General features: G+C 35.9%; 3 protein-coding genes and 1 long non-coding RNA gene across 13 annotated transcripts in view; 2 read left to right on the top strand and 2 right to left on the bottom strand.

The window, feature by feature from the left end:
• LOC100651810 (peroxisomal leader peptide-processing protease) overlaps positions 1-520 on the top strand; it is a 28831-nt gene extending 28311 nt beyond the window's left edge. For all 3 annotated transcript variants that reach the window (XM_012312968.3, XM_048409304.1, XM_020864841.2), the window contains exon 7: positions 32-520. In XM_012312968.3, the coding sequence (XP_012168358.2) occupies positions 32-120 (89 nt within the window). In that variant the 3' untranslated portion in view covers positions 121-520. The remainder of the gene's footprint in view (positions 1-31) is intronic.
• LOC100652046 (activator of basal transcription 1) lies at positions 320-1885 on the bottom strand. Its single transcript, XM_003398523.4, has 3 exons — positions 1365-1885; positions 983-1172; positions 320-907 (listed from the first exon to the last, which is right to left on the bottom strand). The coding sequence occupies exons 1-3, from the start codon at positions 1555-1557 to the stop codon at positions 631-633; spliced, it is 660 nt and encodes a 219-aa protein (XP_003398571.2). The 5' UTR covers positions 1558-1885; the 3' UTR covers positions 320-630.
• A 361-nt stretch (positions 1886-2246) lies between these two features.
• Positions 2247-14367, top strand: LOC100650691 (microtubule-associated protein futsch). 8 transcript variants are annotated; one of them, XM_012312979.3, is made up of 16 exons: positions 2247-2558; positions 3000-3264; positions 3333-3596; positions 3713-3966; positions 4027-4180; positions 4267-4560; positions 4681-5343; positions 5469-5717; positions 5787-5957; positions 6045-6169; positions 6303-6685; positions 6750-7120; positions 7239-7706; positions 7794-7936; positions 8030-10960; positions 11694-14367. In XM_012312979.3, the coding sequence occupies exons 2-16, from the start codon at positions 3138-3140 to the stop codon at positions 12645-12647; spliced, it is 7551 nt and encodes a 2516-aa protein (XP_012168369.2). In that variant the 5' UTR covers positions 2247-2558; positions 3000-3137; the 3' UTR covers positions 12648-14367. The 8 variants fall into 8 exon arrangements, with proteins under 8 accessions (XP_012168369.2, XP_012168368.2, XP_048265241.1 ...); XM_012312978.3 differs by having other exon boundaries at positions 2247-2678; XM_048409284.1 differs by having other exon boundaries at positions 2247-2721.
• Positions 11350-13884, bottom strand: LOC125385794. Its single transcript, XR_007225434.1, has 2 exons — positions 13746-13884; positions 11350-11453 (listed from the first exon to the last, which is right to left on the bottom strand). It is a non-coding gene; the product is annotated as an uncharacterized LOC125385794 (long non-coding RNA).
• Positions 14368-14823: the final 456 nt, after the last annotated feature.

The raw sequence follows: 14823 nt of genomic DNA, 5'->3' as shown, positions 1-14823 counted from the left end.
GAAAAATGAAATGTTATTACGAAATTTTCAGATCCTAAAGCGTTAGAAGGATTGACCCAATATGATAAGAGCGTTGCAAGCACTTGGAATTTTGCTCCTTTTCTTCCCTCAAATATGTAATATATAAACTGTGTTAAACAAAGTAAATATAATATATCGAAGAAGAGAAGGCCTTTATTCGTTCGATGATCAATTTCAACAGACTAAAATCAACTTGATGCAATTTTATAATGTGCCACTTAAGGAAATTTAAACTTTTCGGTATAGCGTATATATCGTTATGCGGGATCTATTTCTCTAGATAAAAACACCAACTAGATATAAGTAGAATACTTTATCGGAATAAATTTAACGTATATTTTGTATATTTTCATGATATACTTTCATGCTAAATGTTAAATGGAACATTAAGCATTTAATTTCTATAAATTCCATTCGTTAATTTACGTAGAACAATTGTAGTATTTTATTTTGTTTATATCACAAGATACGAAAAATAAAAGAACATGTTACAAGATAATTAGGCACTTGTTCGTTGATCAAATGATAATTGCAACGAATTTATTATTTAAATATAGATAAAGGATGCCTATGAGTAAATGCTGTACTTGTTTTCCTGATAAAAGAATTTCATCCGAACAAGGATTTTAAGAAATCTGTTCTATCTGTTACAGGTTCATTTTCCTTTTTGCTTCTGATTTCAACATCGGTATCCCTCTGTTTTATTTCAGGCGGTACAAAACTACTATGTCCATCTTTTTGTACTTGACGTAGCTTCCTACTTCTATCGATATTGTGTGAATAGAAATTTGCTTCCCGTTTTGCCTGTGCAATTTCAGCTTGTAATCTTTGTTTATGTACAGCTCGTTCATAAGCTAAACGTTCACTTAAATGAATCCACTTGAATCTAATAAACACGATATAAGATTAAATTATTTCTACATAATAAACTACAGTTATAGTTTGAAAAGCAATTTGTTACCTTGGTAGATACTTTATGTTCCAAATAGTATCATAAAATTTGCTTCTTTTTCTAGATGAGATCTGTGTATTGTTTAATGTAGTCGCAACATATTTTGCTACTGCCTTACTTTCAAATTCAACCCAACCTTCTGTAAACAACCTTGTACCAACTTTCTTTCGTTTCTTTGTTTTATCATCGCGTCCCAGTTCTGTATGGAAAAAATATAATGAATATTCGTCTATAGAAAAATCTTATAATTGTTATCAAAAGATCAAGCGAATATTGTTTTAAAGTCGCAAATACCTTTGACTACTATTAAATAGAGGTTATGCTATATATAAGTGGAACATTTATCTACTACTATGTTGACTATTTTGTTGTTTTATCCGTAATGACTAACCATTTTCTGCTAACTGTAAATAGATTCTTCCAACTTTCCCGTATATAGAAAATAATTCACGAATTTTCGTGATATTCATGTATTTAGGTATATTAGATAAATATACAATTCCTCGTTTTTTTTTCTTCACTTTCGATATATTATCGAGTTTTACATCCTCTATATTTTCAATGTTTTCCACTTCCATATCCATATTTTGTAAGCACGAGTAAGTAAGAGCAAGAACTTCTTCAAATGCTATCTTGTGCGAGTAACAAACTATAGATGACACATGTGACACTGCACACACAAACGCGATTCTTCCATACTCTGTGCTTTTTGCTTTGCTATACTTTCATCTATCCAATTTTTAGATAGCCATTCTCTACTTCTAATTTATCGTTATTCCAAGTTTCGCATCAAGCTTAATACGATCTATCAAATATGCTAGAGACGAAAGTGCGAAAATTGATTTTTTATTATTTAACTCATATATACGATATATGATAATAAATAAGACATATCTCTGTTGTTCTCTTTTAAAATATGTCTTCGACTATATAAAAATTTCCGTTTTCGCCTAAGATTTAACAAGAAAAATGAGAAAAAATAGGTCAGGATATGTATGTACAATGTAATTTATAACTGTGATTGAAAATTCTCTATATTATGATCAAACATCGTTTCTTACAACTAGGTAGAGAATTTGGAATACGAAAATAGTATCGGTGAAAAGTGTAAAAGCTAATGATAGCATAAATTGGAAACTGATGTACTGCAAATGAGAAAAATGAGAAACAGTTATGGAACTAAGAAAAATGAAATTTTTATATCGTCAGCCACGATTAAATGTGGTGTATTTAGCGCGGTACATATAGCGCTAGTGGTTTGCTCTTCTTGTTGTTGCGCAACGAGGAGCGCGCAGCGTCTCAGTATGTGCAGGAAGGTACAAGTGCGTTCGTAACATCATGTATCGTTGAAAAAGTGTTATTTTTCTGCTAATTACGTTATTTTGACCAAAGTTTCGTGGATGAAGTTCCATACAAGTAATTCTCCTATGGAATAACTTAATAACAACGAAACAACGACGGAGGTCCGAAAATTTTCGGGGAACGTTACTTGGCTGAATCAAACAAAATGGCGACTATCCTTTTCTTGGCGGTACTGTTTACTTGACCGTGAACGTTATGTTCCTTACAAAGTGTGACATTAAAGGTGTTGTGTATTTAACTACTCTGCTATTAATTAATATCACTTTAATTTGATATTTAAAAAAAATCTTGTGCTGTTTATTATTTTCAACACCATTTTCGCAATCGTGCATTAATAGAATAGGTAACAACGCGACAAACACGAATAAAACGATAATACTACATATGTACGTGGTTATGAGTGTGTGTGTGTGTGTATACCATAGTTTTTTTATTACTTGCTATTTTATTTTTTCTCCATTTCTCCTGATTTTTGATATTGATGTATCTTAAAAAATTTATTCTGTGAGATTCGCAACCTATTTCGATGCCTTACCCGGCAGCTTCAATTGCATAGCAACGATATTTCATTTTCATTTAACTAAGAACGTGGCGAGTTAATTGGTATTCTTGTTTATCTCTTCTACTATCGATGCTTGTTCGAATGTTTGCTCTTCTATTTTAGAAGTGTATATAATCTTTCATTCTTTCGGATACAACGACTTATTACTGAAACGGATGCGACATCTTGCAATTGTCCTTTTTGACAAGACAGCTTGATTAAAACAGTAAATACCGCGACAGTAATTTAGCTTAGAAAAAAATGTCTAGCTCGTACATTATCGAGCCACAAGAGAGCGGATCAGGAAAGAAGGATGATACATTAATTATCATTGTCAATGATGATGGTACTATATCTGTCGACCAAGAAACTTTGCAGACTTTAATTAGTAAGTTACATTATTTGGATAACTTGGATTGTCAACTCTAAATATTGAATATTCATATTGATTTTCAGTGAATCAATCTAATGCAAATGTCAGCGTTGTTAGAGTAGGACAAGCAGAGACAGACACAGAAAATGGAGATATTACATTAACTGTAGATCCTCCAATGTTTACATCTGCTGCAATTAATTCTGTTGGTACATCTACCGGTGATGCAACCAGTTTAGTTGATCCTTTTATGGAAATGGATCCAGAACAGTTGGAACGATTAGAGACAGCTTTACAAAGTGAAGAGGCAAAACAAATTCTTGGAGAAAATGTCACAGCTATGCTTGGTATTTTTATTATTATTATTATTATTATTTCTATTCTATAATACACTGTATCGTTAAAATTATATTATTCATACCACCTTTCCATTCATATAAATTGCAATCGTTACATTTTATAGATATGTTAACAGTAGAGGAACAACAAAACTCTATAAGGTATAGCGTTAAGTTGGATCACTGCTACACAAGTAGATTATCACCTTCTGATCCAAAACCAAGGGATCCATTACCTGTTATCGATTCACCTACTTCCGACGATGGTTTACAATACGCACATCAACATTCTCCTGCTCCTGGAACATCTAAAACATCGTCGCCTGTCGGCGAAGCTGAGAATACTGTCATGATCAAGCCAAAGGCTACAACCAAAACTGTGAGTATTTAGGTAGTCTGAGAGAACCGAATTAGTCGATTGTTACGATATTTATCTCAGGGTAAACCAGTTGGTCGGCCGCGAAAAAATTTCCCCCCGACTTCTGTTCCTACCAGTAATAGTAACACGAGATCGTCGGCCAATGTAGCAAATACGCCTAAATCTGTTGGACATCCGGTTCCAAGGAATATATTGCAGCAAGGTGTTGGAAAACGTAATCATATTGTGCTGTTCCATCATATTTATCAAAAATGCTATTGATATCATAATAGCTCTTATTACTCTTCTTTCTTTGGTTAGATCAAGGAAGATCTAATGACGAGGATGAAGAAGAGTTAATGTCATCCAGTGAATCATCCGAGTCAGAGCCACCATCTGACAATGATTCAGATTTTGGTCCTCGAGGTCCTAGAAGAGGTGGTATAAGAGCTAGAGGTGGTAGAAAAGGGCTTACTACCAGAGGAGGAAGTATGGTAGCTACTCGTAGAAGAGGGCCCAACAAACAAATGGATATGGAACAAGTTCGTCGATTAGATATGGAAATGGCTGCTGCTGTAAATGCCATGAAGAGTCCAGAGAAAGATGAAAAATCGGGTATGAGAGTAGCAACACGAGTTATGACTATATGTTCTATGATAGCTATTTGCATAAAATGATAATAAGGCGCGTGAACTAATGGTAGATTAAAGACGGTTTTATCTTTCCTTTCAATAGGAGGATTTGGTTTCGTTAAAGGCAAGAGACAGCTTAAAACCGTTATTGGTCGGAAGAAAGAGGAATCGCAACGCAACGAATCGTCTTCGATAATAAATCAAGATGTATCGGGTAATTTTGAAAAACCGTTGCAGACGACGAACCAAGTTAAAGCGAATTTGATCAATGCTAATATGGTTAAGGGCGACATGATTCTTACAAAACCAGGACAGGGAAGAGCTAATCAAAAAGTTACTTTTGTACAAAAGCAAGTGCTTATGAAGTCGAATGACCTTAAAAATATCGACGTAAAGAAGCAGGTGATTCTTCCTAAAGGGAAATTTTTTAATCAAACCGGAACCAAATTCTTCGCGACCAAAGATGGCAAACTGGTCCAAATACCTGTAACTACTAAAACTATAACGTCAAACTTATCGATAACGCAAATGAAAGGAGTGATACCACAAGTGTCATCAACACAACAGCCTGCCATGATACAAAGTCAGATTTCAAATGTGCAACAGCAGCAATCCCAACAGTTGGCTAAAGTAACGACGCCTGCTGTTATTTCAAAAATTAAATCTTGCGATCCGAAGAAAGAGAAACGAAAATCTGACGGTCTGGAAAGTGTTACGAAAATAGAAATCGATACCAATAAAACAACAGAGATCAAAGTTTTTGATGGTTAGTACGAGTAGCTTATTTACCTGTAATACCTTATTCTCCCTATATATCTTTCTCATTGATTATCTTACCTAATACACTAGCTATATATGAAATATTTCACTTAAATTTTAACCTGCTTTTAGGTATGAAAAAACATGCAAAGAAAGAGAATCGTAAATCACCAGCGTACATGGTGGATACTTTAGGTCCTGCTCTTTTTTCAACCCCAGATATTATTCGTCGTGTTGGTACAAATGGTGATTCAAAAGTACAAGAAAATGTAGTAACACCGTCTGTAGCTGTTGTTTCTTCTGGAAATTCTCTTATGCAAGTAACACATTCACCGTCATCATCGTCGACATCGACATCACCCATAACATCAAATCGTTCAGGTTTGTACTTGTATACGTAGAAAAAAAATTGTTATACGTTCAAAATTATTCAAAATTTTGTGATTAAAGGTATTATTTCTATGTCTTCCGACCGAACTACACATTCTGAAACATCTATCTCTACGGAAAAGCGAGAAAGTCACGATTGTTTGATAGAAAATCATGAAGCAGAGTCTAAGCCGGCTGTAAAATCTAACGTATCAGAAGAATTACAACCAGCTCTGGACTCGGGTAAGTCGGGTAAGATGCTAATCTTAAATAAAAGATGTGTGGAAACAGTTGTCACATATATGTATTTATTATTCTAATCTCGAATATCTTTTGTAGGCGCTATAGAAGGCGAGGAACATCTACTAGCTACATTGGAAATGGAAGCTAGTAAACATGAAGAGGAATTACTGGCTGAAGCGTTATTATTACAAGAAGAACTTGGAGTCGACTTGGCTGAACATGTATTAAGATTTTTGCTTTTAATAGCATTAGTGTTTTAATTGGAGGCTATATCGAAAACTTAATTTTTATTACGAGATAGAATCGGTTCTCTTTTTTCATTTTTGACTTTTCCTTTATCTTTCAACTGTATAGGCTGCGCTTGTAGAACAAGGAGGAAGTGTTGCGACGGAGTCGATAACTTCAAATAACATGCTTATTCCTTCCTTGATCACATCCGAGCAAGAAGGTACCAAATCGGTGGATGCTTCTGCGACAATAATCGTAACAACAACTACGACAAGCACAGCAACAGTTGCAACGATGGCAACAACTAGCGCGAATACAAATGAACTTAAAGAGCCAGGGAAAAAGTTTATCAAAGACGATAAGGAACCTATTCAAATTATTCGTGGTGGACGAGTAATTACGTTACCTCCCATCGAAGCACCAGCTACCAGAAGCAAACGATTACAAATTAAAAGTACTGAACCTATTCAAAAATCATTTGAACCTGCCAAACGAATGGAGAAGCACGGGTACGTAACCAAGCCAAATAAAATTAAATTATATAATTTTCAGATTATATTTGATATTTGCTAGAGGTTACAGTGTACAAACAATGCAACAAAGGGCATCGTCGCAGTCTATCAAACACGAAATTCGTGCGAATATAGATCAAGGTGAGAAAAATGAATGCGCAATTCGGGTGGAAGAAGAAAATATGGAGGAGGAAGCCGAAGAAGAGGAGGATGAAGAGGAGGAAGATATAAAAGAGAAAGATCGGAAACAAGTCGGCGAAGAAGACGAAGAAGAGGAAGAAGAAGAGGAGGAGGATAATTCAGATTCAGAAGATGATCCTGATAGACTTTGGTGTATATGCAAAAGACCGCATAACAATCGTTTCATGATTTGTTGTGATGTATGCGAAGATTGGTTTCATGGAAAATGCGTACATGTCAGCAAAGCAATGGGTAAGACGAAAAAATGCTGTAATTATTTTGTATAAATAGTGCGATTGTATAAAGCATAAAATATGTATATATTGAGTTTTAGTTCTATTTTCTATTTTGTTTCCTCTCTTTTATCTAGGTCAACAAATGGAGGAGAAAGGAATAGAATGGGTTTGCCCAAATTGCACTAAAAAGAAAGATGAAGAGATAAAAGCTAAATTGAGTACCCAGAGTGCTTCTGGAAAGCAACGGATTCAATCTGACACTGTATTTGAGAATACAAAAAACCTTCCTACAGTTAATCAGAGTTCATCTACTGGAGAATCATCGCCTTTGATACAATCTAGTTGTGACTATGGTGGTGTTCAATATTCTAGTAGTATGCAATGTGTTGTTTGTAAAAAAGAAGCAAGAAACTCGAGCATTTACTGTTCCGACGCATGTATACTTGCACATGCCCAAGAAACATTGACCAAAGACAAACCAATACCAGGACCAACAATTAGTCCAAAAGGAACAAGGTCGTCACCGTTCGACCCTGCTTCAAAGTCGAAATCCGATGCTCGAGTTATCGTTTTTGAGAGGAAAAGTGGAAGAATATTAACAGGTAGCTTAAATATATCTATCATGGTGTTTATATTCACGGGAAAAGAAAAGAGATATTTCTATTCATCGTTGTCGTTGTTCCTTTAAGGTTCAGACGCTCCTACAAGATCAAATTTGCGTACGTGGTTAAAGGAACATCCTACGTTTGAAGTGGTTGGGACAAATAATCTTGGTGCACTGCAAATAGGAAAAACAATTACGACTATTCAAACACAAATACCTGGTAAAACAGTGAGTATAGAGATCTTCTTTTGAATTGTTTGCTTTTCATGGTCTGTATGCTTTTTATTTTCATGCTAAATGTTTAATAAAATGTGATTTAAGACAAAGTCTGCACTACTGTCACCCGCAAAAGGACAGAATCTTCCGAAGATGACGTACGCAAAAGTACCAGGTTCTAAGCAAATGATTTTGACAGCAGGAAATAAAAAATTTACACTTATCTCTGGTGGACAACAGCAGCAACTACAATTACAGCAGCAACAACAACAGCAGCAGCAGCAGCAGCAACAACAACAGCAAACTCAATCGACAACTACAAAATCAATACAAATCAAACAAACGTTATTGCCAGGGTCAAACAAGAGTCCTTTGTTATTAAAAACGACAAAATTGATTACTCAACCACAAATAAAGCAATTGGGTGTGCCTGTGTCACCGAAACAAACACCAAATACAAAGAAACAAGAATCAAAACAGGCAATCATACAATCGAAACAACAGCAGATTAAACCAAGCCCACCAAGAAAACCTGAGACAGAACCTATAAGATTAAATATACGAAAAACTTTGACAGAATTGTTATCCAGCCGTATAAAAGAAACCGAAGATTTGAAACTTACCGACGAGGAAATAGCGGACCTAGCTTATAATATCGAATTAGAGTTATATAAATATTTCAAAGACACCGGTGCAAAGTACAAAGCCAAATACAGAAGTCTCGTATTTAATATAAAAGATACGAAGAATCTAACATTGTTTAGAAAGATAGCTGATAGATCGTTGACGCCAGATGCGGTGGTGCGGTTAAGTCCTGATGAAATGGCCAGTCAAGAATTGGCTGAATGGAGGGAGAAAGAAACGAAGCATCAGTTAGAAATGATTAAGAAAAACGAATTAGATTTAATGGCTCAGGCTAAATCTATCGTCGTTAAAACGCACAAAGGTGAACAAATAATCGAGAATGATGGTGGTATTGATCATGTGGATCCAAAAACTCCCGTGCAAGATATCGTGACTGCATTGAACAGTGCTGACAGCATAAGTTCGACCGTGGATGATATGGAGAAAGATATAGAAAAGGCAATCGACGAGGAAAGATTAAAAGGCAAGGAAGATGCGAAAAAATTGAGGAACTTGGACGATAAGAAAAGGAAGGAAAAGGACAAAGATAGAGGTAGGGAGAAAGAAAGAGATAAAGAAAAAGAAAGGGGAAAGGAGAAGGAGAGTAACCGTTCAAAGGGTACGAGCGATCGGCGTGGTAGAAGTATCAGTAGAAGTAGACATAAACACGGCAGAGACGATAGGGAACGCAGTAAAACTAGAGAGAAAAGCAGAGAACGAAGGTCTCGAGATAAGGAAGGGAAGCGTGAACGAGAAAAAGATCGTGATAAGGAAAAAGAACGGGATCGTGAAAGAGATCGAGAGAGATCCAGAACTAGAGATCGGGAGAAATTAAAGCTCCGTGAAAAAAGTAGCAGAGATAAAGCTAAGCAAAAAGAGAAGGACAGGGAGAAAGAGAGGGAACGGGAACGACACAAAAGCAATGAAAATATTTTGAGAAGTCGCAATAGTGCTTATTCTGAACTGAAGAATGTTGACAAAAGAGAAGACGAGAAGAAAAGAGAAACGGAAAAGAAAGAGGAATTGTCAGGTTTAACGGGAACATCGGCCGGAAAATCTATCGAAGATCGGCTTTGGCGGCATATCGAAGACGAAGCAACTACCAACATCATTGATGGGAATGATTCCGACGTGTCAGACAGAGAACCGTCTTCAACGGTTAATATCAAAACACCAGACATTAACGAAGAAGTTGATAGAGAAAGGGAACAAGAATCATCATCGACTCTCGAGGGTGAAACTCCGAAAGCAGGAGGATGGCAAACGGTTTGGAGGGGTTTCGTTAACATGGTGGATGTTGCAAAATTCTTCATCACCGCGCAAGAGGTGAGTGGTCACGCGAAAGATTTGATGGACGATCTACCAGATACAGTTGACGTTGTTGGACGAATAAGTCACGAAACTGTTTGGGATTATATCTCGAAGATGAAGAAAACCGGTTCGAAAGAGATTTTGGTAATTCGACTTACCGCAGCGAATGACGAAGAAAAGATTCCGTATATAACACTGTATAGTTATTTGAACAGTAGAAGTCGACTTGGAGTCGTTGGAAATGTTTCTAAGAATATAAAGGATTTTTATATAATGCCATTCTCAAGTCAAAGCACGATACCTCAGGTTCTCTTACCTTTGAACGGGCCTGGCTTCGAGGAGCACAGACCGCATCTTCTTCTAGGAATCATTGTTCGCAACAAAAGAAAACGTCCGGCTGGCATATCGTCTTCAAGCATACCGATGAAATTATCGAAGAAGGATACCGACCGAAGTTACACGCCACCTTTAATAGGTGCCTCGAAAGATAAGTCTAGCAATGGTAGCAACGCGACAATCATCGTATCTACCTCTGTTACCTCTACCGCGACACCAACGATCCCGATATCATCACCTTCCTTGGCAACCGCAACGAGTACATATCACAAAACACCGGCTACCACGGTCAGCACGACCGAGTCTACGAAAGAAAAACAACATCCCGTCACTCAAACCACTCTTGACAATTTAAATAGAGCACATATAGGAATGTCGAGGAGTACGTTACTCGATACTGCGACCATATGTAAAATAGTCCCTGAATTGTCGTCAAAGATCGATCTTACCTCTTCGCCTGGTAAAGTACCTCTCGAGGACGATGGTGACGAGCCATATAGTCCTGGCCAGATGGACGAGGAAGATATTGATCTTGACTTACGAACTTGTCCTACATCGACATCAGTAACCACAGTAGCTCCGATATCTGGTTCATTGGGTATTCACGATGTTACTACACTCGATAATGGTATCATTTCTTCCAGTAAAAATTCGACCGAACTCCAACGAAAAATGGAAGAACTAAATAGACAAATCGAAGAACAGAAGCAACAAATACAGAATATTAGTTCCTCATTTCTCGGTGAATCAACGCCTACTCTGCCGGTGAGAATTTTAACAAGATTTATTTTTTATAAAATCGAATGTTATTGTTTTTCCTTTTATCCTATTGTAAATAAAATTGATTTCAATTCTATCCGGATATCCTCTTCCTATCCTTGAGCTGCTCGGATTTTTACTTCTTGCCAACATATTTCACTGAGGTTTTTTTACCTCTGCCAGGGCGGGAGGGAAGGAGGTGGGAAGATATACTTTTTTCTTTTCTTTTTACTTTTTTTTTCACCTAAACTTATCTATTTGTACAATTGTATAAATTTCATTTACGATTTAAAATGATCACGTGTTTCGAATCCCTACATATCATTACGATTACAAATACAAATGGCGTACGTTCTCTATAATTTTCATGTTCGTCGTTATCTTTTGGCAAAAGAAAAAGGAAAAATATATTAATACGCGACATATATTAAACAAGTAGTAGAAGTCTGCCAGTAGCTCTAGGTCCTTTCATTTCCGGTCTTCATCTCAATTCTTCCTTCTGTCAACAGATATCAATTAGTATGGTTAAATCTAAAACAATGTCGGCGGAGATTGGTGGATGATATTAAGATTGTACTTTGTTTATTGCAAAGAAATTAATCATGTCGTACGCATTTAATTTTCCGAATACAGTGATTTGTTAATACGTCCGTAGAGGATATCGAAATTGAAAGAAAGATAAGAATGGAGTTACAGACTGTGTAACATTTTTAAAGTTGTGGTTTTGTTGGTCTTTCAGGGTTTAGGGCTGGACCCACCGCCCAGCGATGAATGCGAAGAAGCTTACAGTCCTTCGGACACGAGATCGTTTACACCACCACCACCCACGGGTATTTCAAAGTTCACTCAACCGATTCTCGAAAAAGTTTCAAACATAACGATACCTCCAAATTTACAAGAGATTTTAGCAAACGTCAAACGACAAGAGAGCTCTAAAGTAGACCCGTATTTACCTTCTAAACCTAGTGCCACGTTCTTAACTACTGCAAATTCTTCGATTTATCAAAATTCGGAAAAATATTCCTCATCGCCTGGTGTAAAACTTACAATTAGCGGATTAAATAAATCCAATTCGGAGAAATCTATAGTGGAATCGTCATCTAATCATCGAGAATCTATTTCAAAAGAGAAAGAAAGTAAGGGTACTTTGAGCTCATTAAGCGATTTGGATTTAATTAGAAAAGCAGAAGAGGAATTAGCGGCCGTCGCAGCTGCATCTGCCGCAATAGTGCCAGGAAACAGGGTCACCGAAAATTCTATTCCATCAAGTTTATCTGCAACAACGACAGCTCTTTCATCAGTTATGGGAATCACTACATCTTCGTCTTTAATTTCCCAACCATCTGCAAATCTGTCAAGTTTAACTTCGACGGATTCTCCTACTCATGAGGGAATTCCTTACAAAAATCCCTTTCCAGAACCTTTCAAACGAAACATAGCCCCTGAACAACCGAAACCCCCAGGTCTCGAAGACGAGGATTTCCCTCCGTTTCCATCTACGCCACCAAACTTGGAAAACAATGTATCTAAAACGACATCTTCTCATTCAAAGTTCGTTCCAAAGAGTGGTATTGTGTTAAGCGTTAAACGGAAAGTTAACGATGACGTTCCTCCTACTTCTCCTTCCACTTCGAACAAAATAATAAGAATAAAATCTCGATGGGGTCAGGGTCCATCGGAATCGATCGATTAGCTACTGTATTATACAAAAAGGACAAGCTTTTCCCAATGAAAGGTTAACATTATCAAGCATTTCATTTGGAAAGTGGAACGTCTGTTATGTATTCCAAACTTTTGCGTTGAGCAATGTAACTGTATATTCGGTTAACCCTGGTTAAATTTGAGTAAATTTGGTACAGACATGTCATTGGATTGTTCTTCGACTAGAATTCGTTGGCTGGTGACTATTAATAAGAAAAAAGGGCAGAGAAATTCTTTATTGTGTATCTTCAGCTGTTAGTCATATTTTCCTACCAAATCGATGATCTTGGTATAAATGCAAAAGCGTTTATTATTGTCTGAAACGTAAAAATCGATCTGTTAAACATCGATATTTGATCCTGTAAACCATCTTTGCGTTTGCGTGTGTGTGTGTGTGTGCGTGCGCGCGCGCGTGTGTGTGTGCGTGTGTGCCTGTAATGCTACATGCGTGTGCGTATGAGTGTGATGTGTGCAGTATTAAAATCAACAAAAAAGGCAGAAAGCAAGGACATTAAAAAAATCAAATATTGTCGAAAATACGTTGGCACGTAAGGTTATTTTGTAAATACCAAGGCGACAAAAGTGAACGCTCTTTTTCGTTCAAGTCCTTCGCTATGTGTATATAGTCTCACTAAAAATACTGTAATATATTGTTTAAATTTACTTGAAAGATCATGTAATACGATGCATACGTGTTATATGATCTGTCAGTGTATATATATATATATATATATACACATATACACTATGCGTATATATATAAATATATGTACACGTAAATATACACACACTATATATATATGTATATATAAGTTAATTATAAGGATCTACGACCGACCAATGACTTTATTTTTCCGATCAGCACGTTTGTACATTTGTTTGTACGGTTCATTTTTACGCCGTGCATCTTTTTAACAATTCATAAATATAATATGATACTTTTAAGTTTGTAATGCTTCATTCGGGAAATTGAACGTTTATGCAAAGGTGTAATCGTAGATTCTTTGACATGCATACGATTCAAATGCTTCAAATTCACTACGGCTACATTGTCTTTATTTTTCAATTTGAGATCTATGAAGAAACTAACCAAAAATCGGCGATCTCTCGTTTTTCCTATTTTTGATGTTCGTTATAAGTTTGTAGGTACACATTGATAGTCTCGCGGCGTCGCATGGTTGATGCATGTTGATGCACTAGTACTACTGTGCTATTATTCTTACATTATCCTCCCTTCCATTGAATTTCACCTTATTCTCTTCGTTCCATTTTCTTCCTCTCATCGATGCGATTCATTCAATTACAATCTATCTTTGATTCGCTTGCAAGTAATACGAAATATTGCTTGAAAATCGAAGACCTATTAGATATTACAATGACAATTATATGTAAATACGGTTTCGATTTAATAACATATTGCTGAAAGTATGCAATTGAAATGGAAACTTATATTGATTGACACACACTTGTATGAACAATGTATGTATGTGTATCAAAAGGAGACAAGCATTTTGATCAAAAGGGAGATCGTGCAATTTTCATTATTCTTACACAAAATCTTAATCATTGCACGAATATATCGCTCTTTTCATAAACGAAATCCTGTGTACGTTTAGCTATATTCGTTTTATACAGATCAATTATCGTTAAATTTAAGTTTTGTACACATTTTTGAATAGTGTGACACAATAACAATTCATTGTATAACGACATCATTATCGCTTTCGTTAATGTTGTTTTTACTATCTTTTATTACGATTAATATGATTGCTATTGCATATTGTCATCTTTATTGCTTCGTTATCGTCATTGGTATTGATAGTGTAATTAAAATCATCACTTATTTGTTAGTTAATCATTACAATTATCGTTACCGTAATTCTACGTTATAAAGGTAAAGTCGATGATTAATTAATTATACATACAATTAATTTTGATCATAATTATACATACAATTATATGCAGATTATTCATTATTGAGTTTTCTTAAAACGAATTCGAAGAAAATCAAATGTTTTGAACCATCGGTACTACAAAAAGTAGTATGAAATTCGATTATTCGTTATACGTTATTTTAAACCAAGATTCCTAGAGCCAATCAGATTTTGCGTCTATAAAGGCTTCAATCGCGCATATTTGTATACGGTATTTTAAAGCAGGATTAAAAT

This window comes from Bombus terrestris, chromosome 10 (assembly GCF_910591885.1).
Source record: "Bombus terrestris chromosome 10, iyBomTerr1.2, whole genome shotgun sequence".
Classification (NCBI taxonomy): domain Eukaryota; kingdom Metazoa; phylum Arthropoda; class Insecta; order Hymenoptera; family Apidae; genus Bombus; species Bombus terrestris.
Note: the sequence above shows the minus strand (reverse complement) of the source record. Positions and strands in the feature narration are given on the sequence as shown.

What these genes read in the sequence shown, in the direction of transcription:
- LOC100652046 (XM_003398523.4), bottom strand. Translation starts at nt 1,557, where the DNA reads ATGGATATGGAAGTGGAAAACATTGAAAATATAGAGGATGTAAAACTC. An exon ending in TTTACAGTTAGCAGAAAATG is followed by an intron (nt 1,173 to 1,364) that starts GTTAGTCATTAC and finishes TTTTCCATACAG; the next exon opens with AACTGGGACGCGATGATAAA. An exon ending in AACATAAAGTATCTACCAAG is followed by an intron (nt 908 to 982) that starts GTAACAAATTGC and finishes CGTGTTTATTAG; the next exon opens with ATTCAAGTGGATTCATTTAA.
- LOC100650691 (XM_012312979.3), top strand. Translation starts at nt 3,138, where the DNA reads ATGTCTAGCTCGTACATTATCGAGCCACAAGAGAGCGGATCAGGAAAG. An exon ending in AGAGATCAAAGTTTTTGATG is followed by an intron (nt 5,344 to 5,468) that starts GTTAGTACGAGT and finishes ACCTGCTTTTAG; the next exon opens with GTATGAAAAAACATGCAAAG. An exon ending in CACAAATACCTGGTAAAACA is followed by an intron (nt 7,937 to 8,029) that starts GTGAGTATAGAG and finishes ATGTGATTTAAG; the next exon opens with ACAAAGTCTGCACTACTGTC.